This window comes from Cuculus canorus, chromosome 1 (genome assembly GCF_017976375.1).
Source record: "Cuculus canorus isolate bCucCan1 chromosome 1, bCucCan1.pri, whole genome shotgun sequence".
Classification (NCBI taxonomy): domain Eukaryota; kingdom Metazoa; phylum Chordata; class Aves; order Cuculiformes; family Cuculidae; genus Cuculus; species Cuculus canorus.
This window is the reverse complement of record NC_071401.1, coordinates 30,564,298-30,591,887: the sequence shown is the minus strand read 5'-3', so window position 1 is coordinate 30,591,887 and position 27,590 is coordinate 30,564,298. Positions and strand designations below refer to the sequence as shown.

At 40.7% G+C, this 27,590-nt stretch overlaps 1 protein-coding gene across 1 annotated transcript; it reads right to left on the bottom strand.

Annotated features, from left to right (window-relative positions):
• Window positions 1–804: 804 nt before the first annotated feature.
• Window positions 805–17,432, bottom strand: CPB2 (carboxypeptidase B2). Its single transcript, XM_009557787.2, has 11 exons — window positions 17,296–17,432; window positions 14,555–14,630; window positions 11,847–11,971; window positions 11,646–11,754; window positions 11,027–11,128; window positions 10,420–10,524; window positions 7,758–7,874; window positions 6,710–6,800; window positions 3,057–3,259; window positions 1,161–1,245; window positions 805–1,046 (listed from the first exon to the last, which is right to left on the bottom strand). Exons 1-11 carry the CDS (start codon window positions 17,370–17,372, stop codon window positions 862–864), a joined length of 1,275 nt encoding a protein of 424 aa, XP_009556082.1. The 5' UTR covers window positions 17,373–17,432; the 3' UTR covers window positions 805–861.
• Window positions 17,433–27,590: the final 10,158 nt, after the last annotated feature.

Genomic DNA, 27,590 nt, shown 5'->3' with positions numbered 1-27,590 from the left:
GAATGTCACGAGGTTCACATGGACCCAGTCTTTATTTCTGCGAAGATCCATCTGGATAGTTTCCCTTTCTTCAGATAGAGTCTCTGTCTGGATCTCATCTTCAGCACCACTCTCACATTTAACGAACATTCCAGCATGATGACAGCTTGTCTTTAGACTTCTATTGGTCATAACTGGGAGATGACTGTACATGGAGGAGGTGGTGATCCAGGTGAACCTGACTAGACCCAGACCAGTCTGACACTGTGCTGCCTGTGCAGCCTGGCCTTTGGGCCTGTGTTGCGCTGCACAAACCCTTGTCTGCAGGATAAATAAACTTCGCCAGCTTGTAGCGGAGGAGCCTTGTGGGCAGCTCCCACTTGACGTTGGTGATTTGGTCATCCGTGTGTCCTTGCCCTGTAAACGTGCAACAAGAAGTTCTCATGTGAACATCCTTCCATTTTGACAGTGGAAAGGATGAAAAAGGTGGTTCTTCTACAAGAGAATGCTTTAATAGCTCAAATAACTGAAATGGGAAAACCTCTTCTATGGATGGGGTCTGCTCTGCATGTGGTATGTCAATCAGAGGCCCATTCAATGCTATATCACCTGGAGTTCCCACCACCTAGAGGGATATAAGTTTATCTATGCTATTTTCCCTTTATAGTGTGCACTATATATATATAAATACATAATGCACTGGACTACTATTGTAGGTATAGTTATACGAGTATGGTTAAATAAACTTAGTGTATTCTAAAATGAAGTATAGGGAGTGCAATTATTCTTTTTTTTGCTTATATATCAATAATTCTAATAAAGCTATTTATTATTGTTTGAGCTAAGGAAATACAGTTATGCTGGGATAAATTATATTCAACATCACAGATTTTGTAGAACATGTTGAGCTATCTCCTTGACTGCAGAAAGTGCTTCTAAACAAGTTGGTTTAATTTCTTGAGGAGGAAGCAAAAATCCATAAGTTCCTGTGTCCCGAAGCTCAATGGTAAAAGAATATTTAATGCCAAGATCGTAAGCCCAGTCATCTGACCCTCCAGGAGCTAAATCTGCATGAGGAAGGGAAAACACATAACAGTTACCTAAAACCAGAGCACGAGTTTTCTGTTCTCATGCTAGCAAAAGCATGCTATCATGCCTGTAGTAGTAAAAATCGTACTTACAAATTGTTTGTGCACCAGGACCAGGTCTATAGATTTTCCTTGTTGTCCTCTTTATAGCTTTAGCTGCTTTCTTTGCCAGACTTTCCTGAAAGTAAATAAAACATTATTAGCTTTATTTCCTTGTGATAGTAGCTAATATTTATGCAGTTATGATTTATTTACAGTGTGCTCTGGACCTTGCATTAGTTAAATACTCTTCTAAAAGGCTTGAGAAAAGCCACAAAATGTGGTTAGAATTTTCTATGCCCATGCTACAGGTTGCATTTCTGCTAGGTAAAAAATATAGATGTAACATGACCACCCACTTCAGACACCAAACTGTCGTCAAACCATTTGTTCACGGTTGTTTCATATTTTTCATTTTCTGCCACAATATTTGTCACTCTTGATTCATGTGGCATTGACAAAAACAGTAGAAAAATATTCGCATTGAGCAAATTTTGCTCTTAAGCCATGAAGAACACTTAAATGCCCAGAATCAGCACATTTCTTTCTGCTTTAGAGGGAGGGAGTAAAAAATGCATTATTACTGTTTACTTACAACTGCATATTTTTTGATGCAGTTTCAGCTCATTAAACAGTTACCAAGACAACATAGGAATATATGTTGTTTTGGGTTAGTTTGTTACTTATTGACATTACTGGATGTTCTTTTCCTCTTCTGAGGTAATCGGTAACTGGCGCTGGGTACCAACGGGGAGATGTATTGAACTGCCTGGGATTTTGTCTAAAATAGGATGCTTCCAATGCATTAATTGTGCACTTTTTGCAGTCCTCTTATCATACAACTTTTTTTGACAAAAATAAAATGGTGCTTTTATTTTTTTTTTTAAATAAAATATGTTAAGTGGCATGGGAGATGCATGAGGTTAAAAAGCAATAAAAATGACAGCAGTGTGTGCGAATTTCAGTCCTGCATCTTTATAAACTCTCTTAGTCCCTGTCTTTATGTTATTTAACATGAAATTACTTGCCCACCTCAGACATGATCTGTCTTCCCATATGGCAAATCCCACAGCCTGCAAACCTGCTATCTGGTCCTGTTTACATAGTTTCTGCTCCTTCCTTACTGCTAGGCAGGAACCCCTGCTGCAAATAAAAAAGTTCATTACCTCAGCACTTGGAGCCTACAAAGCACCAAAAGTCGGAACAGGAAAGGGAATTCTTTGCTCTAGGGGCAATGTCTTTACATAAGAAAAATATTACTAAGCTGTTCATAAACTCTTATGGCTTAGTTACTCTCCTATTTTAGCCTAGATATCCTTTCCAGATACAGACAAATCCAGACTTTTCTGGTCAGTGGGAAAAAGCAGCAGCTACGTTTTCTATTTTGAACTCTGCCTATCTTCTAGGAGAGATTTTACGGTGTGATCTGGTGGCTCAAGCATGTAAAATTCTACATAAGCAGGATATGTTTTCCGTTCTACCATTAGGACCATTTTAAATAAATATCCCTTGGAAAACACTTGAACAGAAGTAGCAAGTGTCTACCAGAATATCTCATTGCTTAGGTATGTGTAGGATATTTTTTTATTACATACCCAATTAGTTTCAGAGTTTGTGTAAACCATACAGCATAATCAGGAGTTTGCACAAACGTCTTTTCAAGGTGTCCAAAAAACCAATAATGTTCTTATTTTAGAAACAGCTTAGAAGTATCAGAGTTGATGATGTGCTATCAGTCTGGAATAACTATTTTCAATTTATGTAGTCTTCAGAAGATGTTTGCTGAGCTAGACCAACCCAGATGTCTTTAGATTCTTAAGAACATCAAAACAAATCTAGTTTCCTAATTCTTGAACTGCAGAGCACTGTGACTTTGTCACTACAAGTCTAATGAAGCAGGATAAGAAGTTCTGAAATAAATGTAAAGCTTGAAGAGATGGGAAGACTTACCAACTCATCGTGGTCTTTGCTTTTGTCCGTAGTGTAAGAATATGGAAACAATACCAGCTGGGAGTAAGAGTGCATGGTTATGTAGGCTTTAATGATGTCTTTGTGATCTCTGACAAAGCGAGCCACTGCTTTCACTTCAGGCTCAGACTCTGGGTAGGGTCCACAGTATGTCTCGTGACACTCATAGGGTGATGCTCCTTTCCCTGTGATAAAGAGCACGCAGCGTTACTCCCTAGCTTCTTCCCTTCTGTGTTTCTGTTCTGAAAGAACAGACTATGACGCTAATGGATAAGAAATCATGGACTCTGCCATGCTCTGGGAAAGAACTTCTGTGCTTGCAGAAATCAACATGAGCCTACGAGAACTTCTCACCTAATATTCTCTTGGAAAAAAAGCTGGAAAAGTTGGGGAAAAAAAATTTATTCAAAGACTGGATTAAAAAGTCTTAGTGGAGAGGGTGGGTATGCTCCATTTTAATTGATCAAGAACAAGACTGTGAGATCCCTTCTTAAAATCTAGAAGTACTACAGGGAAAAGGCAATTCTAAGTGATTGGGAAAGCAAACTGCCAACTGGAAGTTGAAGAAGCACAAATCAAAAATGTTTTTAAGGATGAGGAAAACTAAGAAGAGCTGGAACAAGTTACCAAGAAGACAAGCAGGTTTCACCATTTTTGCTGTCTTTGGAATAAGACCAAATAGCTTTCTGGAAGCAGCTGGGATCTTTAGTGTTAATTGTCAGCTCTTCATGTTTAAATAAATTTTGTAAATTTTACACTTTGCTACTCTCTGTAGTTTCAATGGATGTTTTATCTTTAAATCTTATGCAGGAATAAAGCTGACTGAGTACTTTAACACATGGAAGACTTTCTTCATCGTTGGGCACTGAGACACTTCAGCAGATGTCCGTTTTCCAGAAATCAATAATGCCAGTTACATCTGCAGAGTAGCAGCCCTGTAGAAGCAAGGCAAGCTCTTATCATATGGTTACCAGAGAAGGAAATGAATTCTGGTGCCAGTGATATCTAGGCAAGACCTATAGCACACCAAAAAGTAATAGAGAGCATATCTGGACCCCCCAAAAACTTAACAATTTTGATGTATGTATGTTTTAGTTAATTAAATGTTACAAGGCTCCATACAGGCATATTTGGGTGAAAGGCAGTGGTGACAGAAAGACTACGTGATACGGTGGTACCAGGCTTTCCATGTTAAGAATAAACTTGTATTTTCATGCATGCAACTGTTCCATGGATGCTGCAAGCCCCTTTATAATATCACTGCTTGGAGATACATCCTCAGGTTACCTACACCCTTGTATGACACAGCAGAAGAAGCAGAAGTAATATAGGGAAGAGAGCAGGCTGTGGGGCAGAAGTTCTGACAGAGACACTGAGTTTGGGAGATGCAGGCTGGGAGGTCAGAAACAAGGGTACTGGACCAGAGAGGGCTGTGCTACATTTTATGTTCTGGGATCTATGTATAATTCTTAATGTTGCTGAATTAAGGGGAATTTCACAGACAGTCCATGAAAATTCGTGAATGTGAAAACACAAACAATTCCTGGCATCTGTGAGAAATCATGCAAAAGCAGCAAAATGAGAATGTTAAGTTTTGTGCTGTCCTGTTTTCCACTGAAATGAGCAGCTGACAGTGAAGGATCTGTTTGCTGGCAGCCTTGGGTTAATGTTGTGTCAGCTTTCCTAAATCCTTGGTCATATTGAGAACAATCAACAAAGGAAACAATATGAAAAACATGGGTAAAAGTGGATTCCAGTCAAATTAGTTCCACAGAGAGTCATTGATTTTACTGGAGTAATTTTGCTCTGTATTTGTATTAAAAAAGCATAATTTATCAGTACATTTAATATGTTTTGCTTTTCGTGAAAAACCATGAGGGCTTTGTACCTGTTCAAACAGTTTTTATCTTAGCAGCTGAAGAGGAAGAACAGATAAATGCAGCATTATGGCTCTGATTAAATGAATCATTATAAATCCTGGAATTCTGTGGTGTATTCACAAGCAAATCTGAAGCCAATGGAAGCATTTAGCACCCCTGACAAGAACTCTTCTCTGTTAAAAAGCAAGTAGAGATTAAATTCCCGTTGAATTGTGGTCATTTCCTATGAACACAATCGTGTTACTGTATTCAATTGACACAGTTAATAATAATTAAAACATTATCATAAAGTGATAAAACTCCAGCTTGGTTCTTCTGAGCATCCTGTTGAACTCTTGGTGTTTTGGACAGCCACAGCAATACAGCAATAATGGAAATTCTCCAGTTAATAGATCAAATCTGTTCAACCATTGCAATCAACTGCTAAGCAAAGATGTATCTGATTCAGCAGAAGCAATATTTTTATGCTAATTAGCAAAACCAGAATTTTGTTTTTCAGCTTTTAACTAACTGTATAACTAAAAGTAGAAGAAATGTATGGAGATTCTTACAGTCATCTGCTTAAGTTATTGTAAGCACCTGACTTTGGCACGTAGATTGGTCTGTACAAAATGGTTTTTCTCTCTAAAGACCCTGCAAGGTGCCGAGGCTTCCCTCTTCTATGTTTTCGAGCATATCCAAGAAAGGAACATAGCATGGCTGAAAACAGCACGAATATTTCCCTGTTTACTGAAGTAAGATGTTCTGCTTTTTGCCTGTTAGAAAGGTGTACATTTTGTCCGAAGACTTTTTTAGAGAAGAAGCACTGTCTAATCTACCTGTATTCTCCTGCTTTATGTAGAGTAGAATAAGTTCTCTGCTGCAGAAGTTGTTCACCACCAAAAGTGTGTGACAAGTTAAGTGGAGTATATTGCATAACCTTTCCCTGAAACTAATATCTGTATCACGCTTTTTCTTCAGACTTCTCCGAGTTCTGTTTTATGACATATTTATACTGACTGTTACTTTTAAATCTGTGTATTTTCTCCCCAGCTTTATAAGTTTTGTTCCTGAAACAATGTATTCCTCATAGAATCACCACAGATAGTAAATAAACATCTTTATTCCCAGTTTAGCAATGGACTGAAATAACTGAAAGCCATACTAGACATCTGTGTCAGTACTGAATGAAGCCAGATCTGATCTATAGGGTAAATTTTAAGACAGCTTTTCTGCAGGCTGTTGAAAACCTGTCAGGTACTGAAGTGTCTGTGGGTAAGTAAACGTGATAGAGCCTTGACAACAAACACTGAGAGCCAAGAAATCATAGTCAGATGGGCATTACTGATGGATGACTGGGATAATCAGTTCATACAATGCAATGAAGCATCTACTCAACTGGGCCGTGCAACAAGCATAGGGTGACATGGCAAGGGCTCGTCTTCCATCTTTCCTTCTTCTCCCCCACAGCCTGCACCTAGTGTGCCATGGTGTGAGGCAAGGGACTGGATCCGGGATCCTGGTCCCCATCGGTCTTGTCATCATGCTGGGAAGAGGTTAGTCCCTGGTATCCCCAGTTTCCTGGAGAGGAAAAATTCTGGGTCCAAACAAAAAGTGTCTCAGTTTAGAGAACTGTTCACTGATTCATAAAAGTTATTCAGCTGCATTAGCCTTTATATCACTTCATGAAATGGCATAAGAAAATGTTTTCAAAATTAAGAATTTTAAAGGCTACAGTTGAGGCAGAAGTACAATAAGAAGGAAATGATGCCATACCACACCAGTGTGCATCAAAATTCCTGTTCATATCAGTACCGATGCACTTGCTGTTACCATGCGATGAACGGCTCTTTCTCCACAGCCGATTCTATGGATAGAGACACACAAGCCATGTTTAGGGGAAAAGATGAGAAAAATGATAGCAGTATTTCAGTTATTAGTTAAATTTGACTTCCAGTTTTTGCTTCTACAGGTCATGTGCCAATGGAGAGGCAAAAGACCAAGAAAGATTATAAAACCACTATGCAATTGCCAGTGAGGCTGGATAGTAAAAGGAAATGTTGGGTTGGATAAGACATGGTCATATCTGTTTTGATTTCAATGGATTTGCATTGTGGAAAGAGAGAAGAATATAAACTATTTGGCCAGGTATGTGAGTTTGGGGAGTTTAAGTCCAACTGTTCTGTAGCCATTGCTAACAGCTCGTGAGAAGTTGGAAATTCGGTATGGAGCTGCTGAGATGTATATGTATAACAGTTCCAACATGAGCCAACCTTTGCTGAAGATCAAATGAGTAGGAGTAGAGAAGACGTTTTTAAAAAACTTGAGTGAAAGATCTAAAAATCATAGAACAACTCAGAATTTCCAACAAATAAATAGAATCCTGGACAGAAGATACTTGTTGTACTTTCATTTATCTAAAACAAAAAGTATGCAGAGAACAGGGCTACCTTGCTGGAGAAAGAAGTAAACTATTGGCTGTGCTCTGTCTGATGGAGCACAGTGTTCGACTTGTAACCTTGCTGCTGGAGGCTGACACAAGTGTTCCCTGACATCTGGAAGTATTACTATCCCAGTGTGAGATTCTGTCATTTTCAAATGCATTTCCAGCAGTTTGGAAGACACAAAGGTACTGTGGGTCAAATACCAGTTAGCTGCAATATTTGCTGTGGTGTAACTAGGGCAGAGATACAGAAATTCCAAGCAGAGACCAGGAATCTGAGGTATGCAGTTGGATGGAAATGACACTCTAAGCATCTATGCTGGTAGTTCCCATAAATAGCACATCAGTATATTGCGCAGCCTGTAAAAAAACTATACATACAGAGGGGTGGGTCCATGTGTACTCATAGCCATCCACATTAATCACAGGCATGACATAGAAATCAAAGTGTTCCAGAAGTGTTGTCATGGTTTGATCTCTGTCACGCACGTGGATTGCCTATAAAAGCACAGGAAAAACTTACTGAAAGCATTTGTAGCAGTGGTTTTCTTACCTTCCTAGAAAGGCACTTGATGGTATGTGTAAAATAATTGTGCAATTATCAGACCAGTCTGCCTCCTGGTACATGTGCATCACGTCACAGGAATTGCTAAATAGCAAAGTAGCTCTTTGGTTAGGAGTGCCAGGGAGAGGGTTTGAAACAAAATGATAAAGTTAATCAGATACACTGCAGTCCTTTAATGTTAACTAGTGGTCGTGAAGTACAGTTGAATCCTATTAATAGGAAGATTTGAGCTTTTGCTGCTTGTATAAATGAAATTACTCCTCCCTCCCATCCAAAATACCAGAAAAAGTAGCATAAAATAAAGCAAGCCCAAAAATAACAAGTATCATTTGAAATGGCTGTAGCTACTGGTGAAAGCACATAAGGAGTTGGAAATTCTGTATGAAGCTGCTGAGATAACATAACATGATTTCTTCTGGTTGCGTGGAGAGTTCAATGCACTTGTATGCGTAGAACCAGTAAGATCTACATTGCTAATTTTGCCTCACAGCCTGTTTTGAAGGCTTTAGTAATACCTAACCTGGTTGTCAATCCATGACACAGGGATAAATTTTAACCTAGATAAGTGGCTTTGTTATTATTAGAATAGACTAAGCCCTTAATCATATCTTTTTTTTTTTCTTTATGCTTTACTTAAAACACCTTCTTTCATTTTAAATCCTTCCTAGTTTCCCTCAGGCAATGGACTTGCTCTGACTAAATGAGAAATGTCAATCTTTCTACAATCTTAACAGCAAAAATAGATGATAGTGAACCCATTATAAAGAGTGGATTTGCTAGAGATAGTAATTTTAATGTGTGTGTGCAGATACGTGTTTATATCAGATTTTAAAATGTTACTTCATGAAGTGATACAGAAATGAAAACTGAATTTAAAACAAGTAGATTAGACCAAGGGGATGGAGAACCTAAATGTTCAGCTTGTTACTTTTGAGAAATGCTGCAGGGACATGTCACTGGCAAAGTGAATAGCACAGCTGGTAATTATTTGGAGCAGCATGAAAAGGGTAAGTGCGTTTCTTTCCAAGGAAACTTTGAAGGTTGGGATTATCAATGGGTCACAATGTACAGTCAGCTGTGTGTGTCCCTAACTCTTGCAATCTCCTTTTCAATGTTATAGTCATTGAGGTTTTATAGTTTGTGATGACAAAAATAAACACATTCCTTATTATTATTATCATTATTTAATTCCATCAAAACTAAACCATAATTTATCATTCAAGGACTAATCTACCTTGTTTCTCTGGCTACAATACTGCTGATTGTGATGTCCCAGCCTCATTTAGCTTGTTTTTACTGTTAACTTTGCTTTTGTGAAGAAGTTGTAATAAATAATATCTCAGGACATTACCTGAGCAAGCTGTGCCACCTCATCTGCCTTAGGAGCCTTTTCTTGGTCAATACCAAGAATTGAGGCAGCAGCTCAGCATGATGAGTTGAGTGGAGATGTCTTAAATTCCAAAAGACCGAGGCAACATATATTAAGATCTGGGTGAACACCATGAATGTTCTGTCTTTGGTGTACCTTTGTTCACTATCAAGAGCAGTATAGATACTGAAAACATTAAAAATCAGATGTGACCTTTGGTCTCAGGCTGCGCATCAAGACTAGTTGAGCCAAGCCCGTACTACAGTCCCATCTCATCAGTGATTTAGTAGTTTCCATAAACTGGTACTATGCACATGGCTGGTAGTTGCTGGTCCATGTTCTGGATGTCTGAAATGAGAGTGTCTGTAGTAGGGATGATGACTTATGTGGCCTTATTCTCTGAATTAGGCAAATGCAGAAGAAGGCAGGAGTACAAACAGAAAATACAGAAGCAGGAGGCGAAAGAGCAGTAGCTGTAGACACAGCAGCAGGTGACACATCACGACAAGTGCTAAGTAGAGATTGATGGTGTACATGTTGGTGTGGAGCTATGCCATGTCTGGAGCAGGCAGGTGTGGAGTGCCTATTGCTCAAGGTAGGCACGCAGAGAAGAGCCAAGCATCGTAGGACAGCTTGAGCTCACTCTGGTTTGCTGCAGGTGGTGCCAGCTGGAATAATGTGAGCATGAACCATCATCTGCTGCACCACCTAGAGCCAAGATTATTCCTTGAATCCTTGTGGCAGTATAGACATAGCTGTAGTAGATTACCAAGCACTTGCTTTTTTCTGGCATACCCTCTCCATCCCTCACCATTCATCGCTGTAAAAGTCTCTTGAATTTGCTGCAAATACTTTGAAAAGTTTCTTTCTTACTCAAGAATAATCTGAGCTCTTTTGCATTTGATCCGTATGACTTTCTCTATTCCACACTCATACCTCCATCCACCGACACACACACTCACCACTATGTATTCACCTTAGACCTAAGGTTCATGAATTGGTGCTGTGAAAGTACATGGATTAAGACATTATGGAGCTTAGAGTGCAATTGAACAAAGAAGGTAAATGGCATCAAGATGTTTTGCTTTGTTTAGATGTGATCTACTCACGTGGCCTATGAACCACAGACAAAAAGCAGGAGAAATCCATTCTCTAGCGTGGATACCACAATCAATCCATATGGCACTTTTGGATTTTTCCTGGGTTTTAGAAAGCTGACAAAAGAGAAATTATATTAAATTGTCCACATTTTAACGCGTGCCACATAAAAGCAAAAGTGCTAAGGGTAACCAAGAAAGAAGCAGCATTTGTCTTGCAGGGAGAACTTAGACTGTTCCTGGGTCAGGATACTGCTCTCAGTTACATTCATGTACAGTCAGAGCCCTAATCAGACTGCCACCAGCAAGCTCCTGTCATCTACACCAAGACTGCAGCAAAATCTGATTACAAGAGAGTAGATCACCAACTACACAGTGCAACAAACTTAATTGACTTCATAGTCGGCAGTGGAGGGTATCCACCATGCCACTATTTCATGCCTAATATGGTCTAATGCCTTTACAAAGGTAATGCACCTTACTAGAAGAGCTTAGGAAACTTCTGAAAAGCCACAAAAAATATGTCTAGAAGTATAGATGTAAGAAAGTGTTCTAGGCAAATCCCATTACCTGCTTACATTAGTACTAGGAAAGTTTTTGCAATAAGTCATAGCTGTACCTTCAGAACATAAAGTGGTCGTTTTTCATATGATGATCCAATATATATTTTCTGGAGGAGATCAGAATGGGCTTTCACTACTTCTTCCATCCAATGATATATCTGCAAGGATGAAGTTAGTAAACAGATATTCTCCTGTTTGTTTTCCTTCATCCTTGAAAATGATCTAGATTTAAATCCTGCCTTTTTAGCTGATGGGAAAGGAAACTAGCAATTCAGCCCACTTACCCCTTCCCTGACTGTCATTTCTCTTAAAACAAGCAGTAAGATACAGTCACTACTCAGTCCAAGTATAGCCCTGAAATTCCTCCTTAGTTCTATTTAGTTAAATTGTTATTAATTTCATGTTTTAAATACATGCATGTTGTTCTGCAACCTCATTTTGCTTCTGTATTGACTGCCTTTGAAATGCAGTTTGACACAGTACATGTGTGAGAGATTTTGTTTGATACTTCTTTCTTTCTCTATGAAGGCGTTACAGTAAATATAACTCTCAGTGGTTGAGCAGTACAGTGGTAATTACTTACCTGTTGATGATTTCTTCCCCTATTTCTGTTCTCAACCATGAGACAAATTTCACCCCTTGAATCTACAGAGGATTACTACAAAAATTTCTTACTTCTTTCATCGAATGGTAGTTTTCATAATATGATGATGAGCTGCGTGGATTGACCGTGTCATTGACAGTCTGTTTTTCAATAAGTCCTTGAACATCTCCTATTGAGACTCTGAGTAACAAAGAAAGAGCACAACCTCCTGTTAAATAAATGACAAACCACTGTGCAGAAACATTCTGGGCAAACAAATAAAACCCACATACTTGTGTTGGATGGACAGTCGCCATAACTGAGATTTTATGCTATTTATGCTGGATGCGCTGACATAGAAGTGGACTTCTCCGTCCTTCTTGATGTTTTCAACTACAACAGGTTGCCAGAGAATGACCTACAAAGTTTCCAAAAAGATTTTCTTGATTTTACTGGGGAAAGAAAAATATTCTTACTGACATTTAGTAAGTATTTGAAAATGATCAAAGTATATGATTTCAATTTAAGTCACTACTTGTAACAAGCAGTTTAATATTCCCTGTGTTGTTATAGCGTTCTACTGCTGCTGGAAATGAAACGTGTATTTAAGAATTGTTCATAATGACTTCTGCACATAAATTCATAAATCAGGAACAAAGACAGGAACATAACCTTTTCTGAGATAGTATTTCTAGTATAATGGATATGTTTAGCTGGTTATTATGTTACATGTTTTCAAGTGTGCTGAGAGTTATTTTCCCTGAGGGTATTTGGAGAATTAATGAAGATCAGGCCAGTCTTTGTAGCTATTGTATTCACTGATTACTTTGATCAGGGAGGAAATAAATGTCAGAAGGGGTCTGAATATAAGTCAAGTTGAAGTAGCAATACAGAGATTAGAAGTGGGAGAAAAACAAGAAAACAAGGTTATTCTTGATGAAATTAGATCTTTTACAATAATAAAATCAGAAGCCAACATATTGAATAAAACACTGAAATTTCAGAAGCAATACTACCAAAAGATCTAGGACTGACAGTGAACAGAAAATTAGACATGAATTTACAATGTGAAACAGGTCAACATAATTCCTGGATACATTTTTGAAGAGATACAGGATAGAGTCAACAGACAATAGGAATTATTGTTTTTCTTTCTGCTGCAGTTGCACCAGGAATATTGTATTCAGCTTAGGGCACCATGTTTCCAGGCATGTATCAGCTGTCAGCTGTTTACCTCACTATTTCTCAGAGAGAACATGTCTGCAAATTTATACAAAAAACTCATCTGTGCTTTTAATTGAGACTTTGGAACAGTAAATGGTAAAACATTTTGTTTCTGGGTGTGTTACTTCAATGCACTATACAAATGGCTGAGCTGGTCTTAGTGTAGCCATTGCAGACATTATTAGCAAGGTAATGACAGCACCTCATGGCTCAGCTTTGTTTGCAAAGACCATCCAAGAACCAAGCTGGATGCTTAGCACCACAGCATCAATTTCCCTGGTGACCTGGCTAGCATGCCAGTTCAGATCCTTTGGTGTAGGCATTCTTTGAATGGGAAGCAAGGAAAGCTAAGGAACTCTGGGTTGACACAGCTCAGATATCAGAGGAGCAATGAATGGGAGTAAATGGGAAACTTTGATAATGCATATGATTATTGGTCTCTCTACCCTTTGCCACCAATGGTCAGTATTGCCCCAGGAACAGCTATAAAAGACTGTTATAGGTGGTCCTGCATCTGGGTCTTCTGATGGATGCTTCATGCAATGTGTGTGGTGTAAGAACAAAACACTTCCTCTCTTTTACGTTTTTGCTTTCCAACTTTTGCAGGAGTAACACCTATAATTAGCCTGATTATTCTTCTAAGATGCTAATTTTCAATTGTTTCTTTTTTTAATGAATTGGAACTATTAAAACTTGTTTAAGGTACTGTTTAAGTCCTCCTTTCCCCTTCTCCTTCCTTTTCCTCTTCCCCTTTCACTTTCCCTTCCCCTTTCCTTCTGCCATTCCCTTTCCACTTTCTTCCTATAATTTGCACAATTTATAGCCATGGGGGAAAAAATGGGTAGTTTATAACCCTTGAAAAATGATCAGTTTATATATTCATACAAGTGACTTGGTAGTAACCACTGCATGCTCTCTCTGAACTGAATCTGTTGCAATTGTTCTTCATGGCTTCTTGGGGGCCCTGAAGAATGACACTGGTGATGGAAGAGGGAAGATTTATTTTGGTACAGCAAAGGAGATGGATATGTGAGTTGGCATGTGAAGGTAGAAGAGAGCATGGAAGCTTGTCAAGGTTTGTGTGAACTGAATCAGGGGATTAGAAGATACTAGAAGGGAGAGCAGAAGACAAGTAAGATTTCAGGGTGGACATAAAACAAATAGAAGCCAAGAAAGACAGAGGAAGACTGGGTGCAGGCACTGTCATCTGAGGTGCATCCTCAATCATCTGATAAACTATGTTTGTTGAGGTAATGGTTACACCTTGAAAAATGCTTTTGAAAAGGAAGAGATGCCTCTTTATACTTAAATACTCTCTGCTTTAAAGATAGATAAAAGTAATTTGTTTTAAAAAAAACAGTATTGATTAAGAGATTTTTATCTTCTAAATGCTGATTTACTAAACATACCACAAAGATCCGGTCCTCATTTTCAATGCTGTGCAAGTCATATAAGTCAAGACTGCATTCATCTACAGTGCAGAGGTTCTCTAGCAAAAGTGTTTCTACTTACTGTGTGTTGGTGCTTTGCCAGTTATTCAGTGTCTCAGTACACAAAATCAGTTGCAAAAGTCTGAGCTCTGATACAACTCCCTACTATAACATTGTGAAGCAGAGGTCTCCTCACATGGATCAGAAGGTAGTCGAGCAAATTAAAACCAAGCATTTGCTGAGTTGTTGTATTAGGACAAATGAATGAAAGTGAGTTAAACTTTCTCTTAGCACACTTGAGGGAAGAATTTGGCCTAAAGATCAGAAAGACAGTGGTAACTGTTTACCTCAGTGGTGTTCAGTAAATCCTGAAGGGCTTCAACCTGTTCATCTGTTTGTGGGAGAGCCCACAAAACTTGATCTCTGAAAAAAAAAAAAGGTATTTATGTAAAGAATAGGTACTTGGAACTACTCTAGGTCATACAAAAGTAGAGAAGCAGGCTTGCCATTTCTCATCTTCCCTGGCTTGGCTGCCATGAACTCAAAGAATATTCATTAGTAAAGATGCTGAGCTGTGTTCCCTCCTCTGCTTCTGCTAATCAGTAAAATCCATGAAAGAGGTGGAGCAGGGCTTTGGTAGCCAGTATGTGCTGGTGAACTCTGAGGCTGCCCCTAGGAGCTGGCACCAGCACAACATCTACCAGCCCCAGCTAATCCAGCATGCAGCACCAGTGGAGAACTAGCTTGGACCAGGAAAACAGCTCTCCTGTTCTCACCTGGGTTTCTCAGTCACTGTTCAGCAAATGCAGGAACCCCTCAGCCTCCTGCAAAAAGCCAAACAGGACATTTTGTAGATGTTCATGGGCTGCTACCATCATTATTCCTACTCCAGTCTAGTTTTGCCGATCTTCTCATTTCTGTCCCTCTGCCAGGCATGGTTTCAGTTGGTCTATACCACCACCCTCCCCCTCTTAGCCCAGTAACTTATGTTCCTCTTCTACATGAAATCCACCATCTGGATACGCTGTACAAGAGACAACGCTTCCCAGGTACTCCATGCCTGACCCCTCTATTGCTGATAGAAATGAAATTCACCTTCTGGAAAGAAAAAAATACTGATTTGCATTGCAATCCAGTCCTGATCTTCAGTGCCCTGCAAGCCAGGTAGCTCAAAATTGTATTGAATAGATAATTAAAATAATTCATGTGTGTAGAAGGAGGAGACTCGGGGGAGTGACAGACCCCTATTTCAATTTTCTGGGCTAAGGTGGTTCTTGGCCCTCTAATCATGTGCAGTTGGTGGCAGTGCATAAACCAGGGACTGTGGAAGTCCGTGCCAGCCCTGTCTGCAAAGACTGTCCTGAAAAGAAAACAGACAGGGCTCTCAAAGCTACTGTTTTCAAGCTGCGTAATGATTGTCGCAACTTGTAGCAATGGATTTCAAGCAGAGACCTGGCAGCAGCTGGCAACCAGATCTACTTTTAGGCTATTTTTTCATCTACCATTATTTGGCAGAGCATCAAAAACCCGTCAGGGATAGGCAAGGTTGGCAGTTTGCCTATTTCTTTAGACAAGTGCACCCCACGGCTTCTGTTTGGGGCTACTTTAAAAGTGAGTTTGTCTTCTCATATCTCAGGTTGTATTTTCTCAGGAGAGACCAGAAAAGGGCTGCTGCTTCTGGTTTCACCCTCAGCCTAAGCATGCTGTAGTGAGGAGGTTGGCGTGTACTTGTATCCCACCTTTTGTTGATAAATATTTCAACTAAGTATTGTGTACCGGACAGGTGATAGGTAGCAGTGAATCTATACCTCTTGTTGAACAAGGTGATCCAAGTTCTGCCCTTTCATTTGTAGTTATATTTAAATTTGGGAGTTTTAACAGATGAAAATCTATAACCTGGCAAAGGGAAGCTTTAATATATGATTGTTAAATCCTCCAAATACTCAAATAATAGTAAAAAGTCAGATACAATATACCACCTTTAAAACATTATTTAGCCGTTTTCATAGCTGAGGCTGAGAGAGTTAGACATTTTCCAGTGAGAAATGTCATATTGTTCTGTAAGGGTCAGATATTCAGTGTTTCATTTAAATATGAAGTAAATGAGCCTTTAAGTAGCACAGAGCTATTGCTCCACTGACTTCACCTAAAAACTTGTTTACCTGTCCCTTTGCTTTAACCCTCACATCTCTGTAGCAATCCACAACAAAATACAACTGCAACACAAATGGAGACGAATGATCCTCTTTTTAAGCTGTGAACTCAAGAGGTGTTCACCAGTCACAGGTCTGACTCTTTGTAGTAGGGAGTCACAGAGGGGCTGTGAGACATAATTCACTACTATTTGTGTAGATGTTTCAGACCTGGGAGCAGGCTGTGTTTAATCATGATTTCTGTAGACTGTTCAGCTTGCTTAATATCACCAAGAGTGACTTGTCATTTTAGTTCTATCTATTAAAACATTTCAGGTTTTTAAACCAGCTGTACATGCCTGTCTTCATTTCTGACATACGTTCTTATGTTTTACGGAAGGATTTGGTTTCAGGGCATTTCTGAAGTTTATCGATAGGTAACAATAAATCTGTTTCTGAAACGTTGTACAAATACCAAATGGTTATTCAAAATTGATTTATGACTGCAAAACCAATCATAAAAGCTGCTTTAGAACAAAAACAGATTGTTAGCACTTTCTGAAACGGCTTCTCTTTCTACCTCAAGAAGTAATTCGTTTAAGGTCTTGTTTTAAGGCAAATGAAGCAAATTATTTTTTCCCATTAAGTTTCAGAATGCCCTTTATTGGCATTCAAAAGCACTGAATGAACAGAATTGATTTGCACTTAGACGAAAAAGAATAGTTTTAACATGATTAAAAACATAGGATTTATGGATGCAAAGAAGACTTAGAATAATTTAATTTCCTCCCCCATCTATATGTTAAATTGAGCCACATATCCAATTATAAGAGCAATAAATAAATGTCAGCCTTTGCCAAATGTTTTCTTAAGCTACTTGGAGTTGTTTTGCCTCAATACTTTCCCTATCCTACTCACCACACACTAAAAGCCCAGCAGCACTATCAGGAATTTACCTTGGGAGAGCAAAGACATACTTCTCTTGGATCCAGATAAACAGGGTAAAACAGAGCAGGTAAAACTTCATTTTCATGGCATCCACAATGAAATCAAATACAACTGGAAAGCCAAGGGTTCAGGACCCACAATATTGATTTTTAAAATATTATTTAAAGAGTGGTTAAAATTTAATACTCTCTCAACCCTAAGCTCCTGGTGGCTAAGTCAATAGACAGAGCTCCCTGGAGAGATGGTGCTCGTATTGATGACACTTATCCATGAAGGGTTAAGGTACATTTTGGACATTTTTGTATTGACAAGTCACTGCATTGTCTCAGCCTCTGTGTCATTTCTCTGTGGCTATAAGTCACAGAGAAAAGAAAGAGCACCAAGCACAAAGTTTTTGTGATCCTCTAATATTTATGGAAGTCCATCAGCATGGTCTGCATTTGTCACTCACACAGTGAGTGCATCGAAGCAAAGCATGAAGCTATCCTAGAAGAGTGGAGGTGAGGTTATGAATTCTAAATGGAAAAATCCTGAGCAAGAAAGCTGCTTTTGCTGGCATTTGCTAGCAGAGAAAACAAGGAACATGTGGGACATGATGCTTTCTTGCTGCTGAGAGCTGTTCATCTAGTTCAGGAGCAGGCACATCGACTGGGTCTCCATTTGACATTTACTTCTTTGGATAACACCTGACCAATCCAAGGATTTCAGATTGCTTGTGTTGTTCAATATTCTCTTTTCTGTAACATTCTGACATCCCTGTATTTTCCGTATGTCATAACTGGGTTAGCTTTTTGAGAAAAAGTACCAGTGACTCTGTCTTATTATTACTAAATTTTGCGTGCCCCAAGATTGGCCTCCTGTATTTCTAGACATGGTTGTCCAGAAAAGCTAAATGAAGTTATTTGACATGTCTAGAATAGATGATCTCCATAAACATTCTGTGCTTGAACAGTAAATCCAACTTTGCTAGGTCACAACAGACTTATTACATGGTCCAAATTCTCTTCTTCCACACACCAAAATAACAGTTCAAAGCATGACACTCGTTAGAGAACTCCTCTACAGCAGCCTATGGCATGCAGAGGAGAAATGCTCATTTACATCTCCAGCATCTGACCCACCCTAAAGTTAGCCCTTGGCTGAATGTCTTTTATAGGTTCAATATGAAAATTGGGCAGTTTCATCCATGCTGTCTGATATAAAATGTCCTCCAGGTGAGTAGATCCCAGAAACACAACATCATTTTGTTCCAGAGAGAATTCATTCCAGAAGAGGACCAAGGGGTGAGTCAACATACCTGCAATGGGGACATCAGGGAGCGAAGACCCAGTATGAATAAGGGAACTAGATTATTTGACTATGTAGGTGTAGCTTAGGATTATGTGTGTACGACTGGGCAAAAAATGCCTGGGAGCAAGTCCTGGAGCTAAGGTTATGTAATATGGACTAGGTTGCATCCACTAATCCCCACTAAAACAGCTCTGGAGTGATCTGCATGAGAGCCAGTGCTTCAGTTAGGCAGGCAGTAGGGGGTTGGAAGCTCAAATTCAGTCCTGTCTCTCTTTCATTTAGGAGTGCAGACCTACACTAAGAAGCCAAACAGCTGAGCTTTGGATGGCTGAAGGCAGCAGAGGTGGATCACGCTCCTCAGAGAGCACCCTAGGGTTAATGTCTCTGTGAAAATACACCAACACTGAAGATCCCCATAGTGAAGTTCACAACAAGCTGGACACCAAAGGGAAAGAAAAAAAAAAAAAGGCTCAGGGGAAACTAAAACAGTGACACCTTATCTAGGTTTTGTAGTTTCTATTTTATCTTTTCTAGATGTTGTTCAAATAAATAAGAAGTTCTGGTAAGGTACAGAGGGTGTTCCTAGCAAGGGCAGTGTGGAGTGCTCTGCCACAGGAGTAGATTCTTAAACCAGTGGTTCAGATGCTCTTCTCTCATGTAGGTAAAAGGAAGTTGCCAACAGAGGAAAAAATACAGCAGATGAAACTTGGTTACCCAGGCACACTTTCATCTGGAAATGTCTGATGCACAGATATGAATTTAAAGAAAAATTGGATCAACTGAGATAGATATAACAGAGGAGATTGTAAAGCCAATGGACTGGGGTTGCTGATAACAAAGGAAAGAAAGGGTTCATATTTCTCTATGTCTTACAGTGTAAATTAAGTGGGAAAAGGGAACGCTTTCTGTCATCTGTCTGAGGAGAAAGTTTTGGACAAATGGTAGGTGTCAGAGATTTTTCTGTTGTTTGCTTTTCCTATGGGTTCTCCAGCTTGTTGCAAAGAGATGGTTCACATGATATTTGAAAGCTGCTGCGCTGTGGCCCACATTACACACAAAGACAATTTCTGTGACAATTCAGTCTCCAAGCAGGTCAGATTTCCTTTCCTGATACGATCTGTTTATACTGTTTTGCTGTTTTGCAACCAGCTATACACCAATCACCCCCAAAACCCTGTGAGCTGCTGAGGAGTGCCCTAGCTGTGCCCAGGCAGAACGCCAGTAAAAAAACCCCACTGACATAATGGGAATGTATTTAGACACCAGACATAAGCATTAACTTTCCTGTTTCCATCCAGCTGCTAGGGGTTATGAGTTGTCCTTGACTTACGTTGACATTCACTGTGTCTGCTCATCTCATCTGCTTAGGAAGAGACAATCAACTCCTCTGTTTTCAGCCTTTCACAATGCAGACCTGAGTGAGCCATCTTGTGCCACTTGCGTAGGTGTTGCAGAGAAGTGGGCACTTTTCAGGAGTGGTTCATCTGTGACCTCCTGTAGACATCTCAGAGGGTAATGAAACACTTGGTTGTAGTCATGGCCACCAGAGCTGCAATAACTCACTTGGAGGTAGGAGGCTGCATTTGTTCCAGTGAATCCCATGGATTCTGTCTATCTCCCTTCCTCAGCATGGATGCTTCAGGTGCTTGTTATGGTCAGAAGCAATTTGTGGTGTTCTGGGCAACAAAAATCGTAAATTAAGACATGATTGTTCTACCCACAACAGTAAATTGTTTATTAAACTTCAAGAATTTCCGAGAACCAGGAATTATTTCCCAGCTAAGCTGGGAAGAAAAATGCAGTCTTAAAAACACTATGGAAAGCGATTGAGTATATCAAAACATTTCATTTTGATAATATCAACTGTTGTTTTATTTTTACTCAATTTAAAAGCTTTGGCTTAATTTTATTGAAAATCGACTCATATTTCTATGCCTTTTCTTTGGGACCTGGAGGAAGTAAGATGGAATTTAGGAGTTGTTGTAAGGTGAAATTTCAGTAGTTTGAAAGCTTCCTTTCTTGAACAAATGCATTTTCTCTAATTTGGAAATTCTTCAAAATCAGTCTTTTCCAGAAACTCTTTTTATTTCTGAGGAATCAACAGTTCCTGATGAAGAACTGCTTGGTCAAAAATTCTGGCTGAGTTCAAAGGTTTCGCTGCACCTGGATTAATTATTACTTCTACCTTGAGTAGACCATGGGCTATGATGAACTGGTGGCTGCAAATGTTAATGAAGAAGATGTGACCAGTAGTGGAGGAACAGTTTGATCTGTTTGGTTTCTCTTAGTTTTTAGAGTAGCTCCGGGACATGCATGGACTTTAAATAAAAGTCAATGATTGAGTCCTAGTTTTTAAAGCAGATAATTAACAAAGTACTCTCTTGATTTCTTTGTTGAAAACTACATGTGTAAGAATTAGGACTGACAGTATATAAAGCCTCTTGGTGCCATTACTATATTGCTTTTTAAAGTATAGTCACACTTTCAGGGCAATTCTAAAGAGGTGATTCCCATCTCTTGGCTGAACCTGCTGTCTCTCCCCTCCCTCTCTGCATTGACATGTAGTAACAGCCATATCCTCCTGATGTTGCATAGGTAGTGTACCTCACCCAGACCAGGCTCTGGCATATCTTTATGTGGTGGTTTAAGATGTCAGTGCCTTGAAAGGTGGCAGCAGAAGAGACCAGGTACCCATATCCCAGCTAAGTCATGGTATCATTGCTCAAACACCCTCTGTACTAGCACGCTCTGAGATACTCAGTTGTGCCCAGCCATCACGCTGGTCTCTGCAGCTGCTCTTGCTGATGAAGGAGAGCCAGACTCCAGAAAGGGGTCATCACCCCAGGTGGGCTTAAGCAGTTGCCGCAGTGCCACTGAATAATCTCCAGTGACTCCCATAACTGGCACTCGAAGCTTTCAGCTACCAAAGGTCACAAGATTTTCTCTAAGCTCAGCCAGGTCTGTCCTCTCTGATCCCAGGGTTTGCACAGTGTCCAGCAGCAAGATTTCAAATGGGAAGTCTTACCCTGCATTGAGGTTCTTAGACCAGAGCCCATGCTAGGCTGGTATGTTGGTTGGTAACAGTAAACCTATTTACAAGCACACAGAAGGAGGAGGAGCAGGGGAGTTTGACTGCTATCACATCCACATCCCTCAGATCCCTTTCCCTCCTTGGGATTAGCATATTCTGCTATTGTTTTTATCCTCTAGAATCTTTTTGTTTCCAGTTAATCAGTAGTGAGTCCATTCAGGGATGGCTAATCACACCAATGGGTCCATGTAACTGGACCAGAAGACAAAAGCCAAGTGAATCTGTGCTGTCCTTCATTCTCTAAATTGAGATTCAAATGCAAAATTAATCTCCTGAACAGGGGGTACAAGAAAGCTGGGGAGGGACTTTTTTACGAGGGCATGTAGTGACAGGGTGAGGGAGAATAGCTATAAATTGGAAGGGGGAAAATTTAGATTAGACATTAAGAAGAAATGCTTTAAAATGAGAGTGGTGAGGCTCTGGCACAGGTTGCCCAGGGAAGGTGTGGATGCCCCATCCCTGGAGGTGTTCAAAGTCAGGTTGGATGGGACCTTGGGCAGCCTGGACTGGTGGAAGGTGTCCCTGCCCATGGCAGGGGGCGTGGAACTGGATGATATTTAAGGCCTCTTCCAACACAGAGTATCCTATGATTCTGTGAAAATTATATACAAGCTCTTGCCCTTTTTTTTTTGTGCACTAGCACTACTGAGGAGGCCAAAGGTAAACAGCATCCTTCCTGCATGAAGCGAAGGACAACTGAAATCTAACTAAACTCTGATCTCTGTTGCTTGCTGTGCAATGCAGCTGAGTGCCATTGCTCATGAACCACACAAGAATGCAATTAGTTTAACAGCTCTTTATTATGAATGCAGTAGAACAGAATTAGAACTCGATTTACAAGTCTCCCTTTCAAACCCATTCAGCCGTTAAGGCCGCATCATCTTTTGGTTTTCCAAGGCATATAATTGATAAATGATTTCTTCCTGCATACCTCAGCTCCTCATCTTTATTCATGAACCAATTAATCTCCATAGGACACTGTGATCATTTACATATATGGCCAATGTCACCAACCTCTGTCATTTCCTTCTGGAAACAATTTTGCAGCCCACGAAACAACAACGAGGGTAAAATCTGTACTGTATTTAAATTTCTGTGGTTCTGGCATTTCTCCCTCATGTCATTCCCAAATATAAAAATCAGATGTTGCCTGTGCTAGAAAATGATGGGTTAACCTGAGAGGAAGCAGACCTCTCATCCTCAGGCAGGTGCTGTACAGGTAGTAGATTTCAATTGTGGCTGATAGGTATGAGCAGAGGCCGAAAATACATGCTCAGTTTGTGCTTTTGAGTACTCAGTTATGCCGAGCTACTTTATTCACTTTTTGTTCTGCTGCCCTTGCTGTTTAGCTTTCCAGCGTCAGCAGAGAGAAAGATGCTGTATCGCATGTGCTGTTTTGGGGAGAAGAGGAGGTGTCTGTACTGGTTAAGCACTTTCCTCATGAGCTCCTTTTCCTGAAGGTCTATTATCAACTTCCACCCAAACCACATGTTATCCAAGTACCTCATGTTTTCTTATTGCCAGTAGATATTGATTTATTCGCCAGTACCTTACCAAGGAGCACTTGCAAAGCAAGTTTATCTTTGTTAAACAAAGGTTATCGAAGGGAGCCACGAGAGAACTCCATACAGAGCTTCTGAGCACTTGAGAAAGGTGGTCCAAGTACCGCATAGAGAGGGCACATGTTGGCTAAGGTGCAAGCATATGAGTGCACAATTGTCCCGTTTCTATGTACACGTGTATGTATGTACATTCAAAGAATGCAATTAGTCCTGGAGAGCTGATGCTGCCTGTCTCTGAGTGCATTAACAGTATTTGCTGCTCTTCTCTCCACTGCTTGCACTTGCTCGCATTGCTTCTGTGGCACCTAGCAGAGGTTAGAAAGGTGGACCCTTCCTTTGAGCTTATGGAGGATGCTGGGACCTGTTTGAGAATGCTGATGGAGGGAAACTCCACGAAGCTCCTCCTGCCCCCTCTGGTTCAGATCTCCTGGCTGGTGTGCTCCCAACTTTGCAGAGACACATTTCACTCTCAGCCCATACTGGCCATCAGGAAAGCAGATCCACACTGTGGAGACTCTTCACTCTTCCAGCAGCACAGTTCTTGTACAAATGCATCCACACTTGTCTTTTCTTCTACCCATCCAGGCATGGGGAAAGGGAGAAGTGAGCTTTCCTACAGTGTATTCTCAGTGTTGCAGTTGCAGACCCCCGAATTTCAGACGTACCATCACCTGTCAGCACATTGCCTGTGGGTCCTTTTCACTTTTGTACAATTTATAAGGGATCTATAATAGGAGACTTTCTGTAAGACACTGTTGCCTTTAAAAACTGATCAGGGTACCAGAAGTAAATAATGTGTGACGAAAAAAACAATGCTTTAAAAATAGTAATTTTACTTCAGAGCTGTGTATTACTTCCTGAGAAGCAAACAGAGGAGCAATGCAGTTTTCCTGATGGTGGAAGAGAACTGTCACTGAGCACTGATATGTGTAAAAACTATGAACAAGATGAGAACATTACCAGCACACACAGCTTCTCTATTTACTGACTTGCTTAATGAACAGTTTCTGAGGTTTGTGTATGAATTTTAACTCAGATATTGCTCTCCACACAGCAGGCGATGCAGCACAGGCATTCAGTGTTGCTACTCTCTGCTGCTCCCCTCATCCACTTGCCTGAAAAGTACTGGAGTTAAAGTGGCTGAGCGGCTTAAAGGAAAATGCTCCCAAACTCTTGACAAGTCCATTCTACAGATGGTTGAGGAAGCTGCCAGAAGCAGCAGAAAATGGGGAACTGCAGAGTCTCAGTAGGAACTCAGCTCATGTATTTGCAAGATTAGAAGCACCAGGATCCATTTCTCCATCTGGCTGAAAGCAATGAGAGCTGAGTACTTGCTGCCGGACCAGTGCTGCTTGTATGGGTTTTTTTGCAGCCATCTGCCAGAGCCAGGATCCTGTTTCCCAAGCAGGAGCCAGAAAAAAGCTGTTGCATGGTTAGACAGCAATGGACACCAAGACCTGAAGTTAATGACCAGGCTCACAGCAGAAGTAACCTGCATTTGGAAGGAGGAGTGATGTCAGGTTGGGGTTTTGGTTCAGTTCCATCTCTGGACGAAATAGAAACTTGACTCTATCTGCACAAGAGGACAGCAGCCAGCCATGCTGCTTGCTATCCCCTTTGTAAGGCCAGTACAGATGATTTCTAGCCAGCACAGATGATTTACAAGAAGACATAAAATCTTTATCATACACCTAATTATGCTCTGCTGCACTATGGGGGGATATTTCCTTCTGAGTCCATCTGGTGATCGCACTGTACCCTGAAGCATGTGAATTGATTGCCCTCATGTTTTTTTTTCTCCTAGTTAGTTTAATTGCTGATGCTTTATTTTTATTCATATGAATGTCTAAGCCTTTTTGAAGCCTTGAAAATTATGATTAATTATGCAATGAAAATCAATAATGGAAGTGCTTACAAAGCCAGATTGATTTGGGAGTGAATCCCAAAGACAGCTGCTTTCTGTAAGAGTGATGGGTAAAGTTGGAGAAAAGCAACAGCAAAAATTCCAGATCCTGGGTTTTGTTGTTTATTTTCTTGTTGGTGGGTTTGGGTTTTTTTGTGTTTGTCATGGGTTTAATCCCCCAGCAGCTGCTGGAATCTTTATTACAGGCTACTATTACCAGCTCATGAAAGCAAAATCCCAATTCCATCAAAAGTCCAAGAATATCTAGTTAAACAGAGGTACATTGAAAATGGAAAAATATTTATGCTCCTGGACCACAATGGGGCTATTCCCACACCTTTGGGTCCATGACAGCTTTATTTTTCATGGGAGGTTATAACAACAGGGAAGAAGATCTAGTAAGGCTTTTACGACAGCATCCGTGCCAACAGCACTAATTGCCTTTTGCACACTGGTGGGTGCTAGCGTTTTGCAGAGGGTTAAATACCTCTTTTTCATCTCCATTTCCCAGAAGAGGGCATTTTTCAGAGCTCACACATGCTGGTTTCTAAAACTCCAGGTGCAGTGACTGCCATCTCGTGGTTAGCTCTCTCTGCTGCACCGGTGCTAGGGTTCACTGCTGGTGCAGAGCTCCTGTTTCATGAAGCTCAGAGGTAGCACCCCAAAACCACAAAGAGGGACAGCAAGGGAGAGGGCTGTATGGTGGAGTGCCTGGCTCCGGTGCTGGGATGCTAAGGAGGAGGGAAAGAAACTCCCTTCAAAAAACATGTTCGAATAACATCATACCTCACCTGGCCCCTCTCCAGAGCTTGAGCCAGAGGCAGATTTCAATCTCCAGGGACCCTGAAGTCCTGCATCTTGCCTATAGGAAATGAATGATGTGTGAAAGCCTCCAGTCGAAGCCTCCCTCAGCAGGCTCCTCTCAAAATCCTACCCCTGTGCAAAAAACTGAGTTGCTAAGGGCTGGTGAATGGAAAATGCTCTGTCTGAAAATCCCTTCTTTTCTCTGGGGCTAGTGCCAGCATTTATTTGAGACCAAGGGAAATGGTACGCCTTGCACCTAGGTGCTGTTGCTATCTCCCATCCATTGTCTACTCCATGCCTCACATCTGCCTCTGGGTCTGGGGTGAGGGCATATCCTCAACACAGGAAACTGGGAACAGGGCTGTAATCAGGCAGGATTACCAGGCCCTTTCAGATTTACGCTGTCTATCCAGCCAAAAATGGTCCCTGTGGTTTGTGAAAGTACAAGCACTCAGGCAACATACACAAAATATATGGAAATGCTGGTGGTCATAGTTTCTGCCTGCATTTTTCTCTCTCTGGTTTACCTGTGTTGGACTCCCAAGTCAAACAACACAAGGGAAGAGCAACCTCTTTTCAGTGTCATCCCTCTTGTACTGCAACAGTGAGTCCTATATGTGGAAAGAGGAGGAGCTGTGTACAGGCCATGCTCTGGTAAATCCGCGTTGAAGGGCAATAAATCAGGGTGACCTCTCCTTCATGTAACATTTGAGATGCTCTCCTCCTCTGCCGGCACTGGGAAATACCGTGACCAAAAAAGATGGTCTTAGAATGTTGTTCCTTTCCTACCCTGAATTAAATACATAGATTCATGAGAGGAATAGGGCACTCAGATCTCATCAAGAACAGGACCTGACCTTGTTCTGTATTGTTTCTGGATACAGAAACCAAGAAGTACTTTTGCATTGCAGAAAACATTAAAAGCAAAGCTTATGGATATATGAGCAAAAGAAGAGGATGATGGGTGTTGCACTGAATGGGGAAAATTGCACCTGGTCAAGCTACAGTTGCAGCCAGCACAGTGTCCCATCTACAGGCTGGAGAAGTGGGCCTGTGTGAACCCCATGAAGTTCAGCAAGGCCAAGTGCAAGGTCCTGCACCTGGGTCAGGGCAATCCACAGTTTCAATACAGAATGGGGGATGATGTGATTGAGGGCAGCCCTGTGGAGAAGGAGTTGGGGGTTCTCATTGATGAGAAGCTCAACACAAGCCAGCAGTGTGCGCTCACAGCCCAGAAGGCCAACTGTATCCTAGGTTGCATCAAAAGAAGCATGGCCAGCAGGTCAATGGAGGTGATTTTCCCCCTCTACTCTGCTCTTGTGAGACTCCACCTGGAATATTGTGTCAAGTTCTGGAATCCTCAACATAAGAAGGCTATGGAGCTGTTGGAACGGATCCAAAGAAGGGCTACAAAGATGATTGGAGGTCTGGAGCACCTTCCCTACGAGGACAGGCTGAGAGATTTGGGGTTGTTCAGCCTGGAGAAGACAAGGCTCCAAGGAGACCTTATAGTGACATTCCAGTACCTGAAGGGGCTACAATAAAACTGGGAAGGGGCTTTTTACAAAGGCATGGAGTGATAGGATGAGGGGGAATGGCTATAAATTGGTGAGGGGCAAATTTAGATTAGACATAAGAAAGAAATTCTTCACC

Excerpts from the sequence above, each read along its gene's own strand:
- CPB2 (XM_009557787.2), bottom strand. The coding sequence starts at position 17,372 with ATGAAAATGAAGTTTTACCTGCTCTGTTTTACCCTGTTTATCTGGATC. Across the intron at positions 11,755-11,846 it reads CGACTGTCCATCCAACACAA|AGTCTCAATAGGAGATGTTC; the intron begins GTATGTGGGTTT and ends TTTGTTACTCAG. Across the intron at positions 11,129-11,645 it reads ACTACCATTCGATGAAAGAA|ATATATCATTGGATGGAAGA; the intron begins GTAAGAAATTTT and ends TCATCCTTGCAG.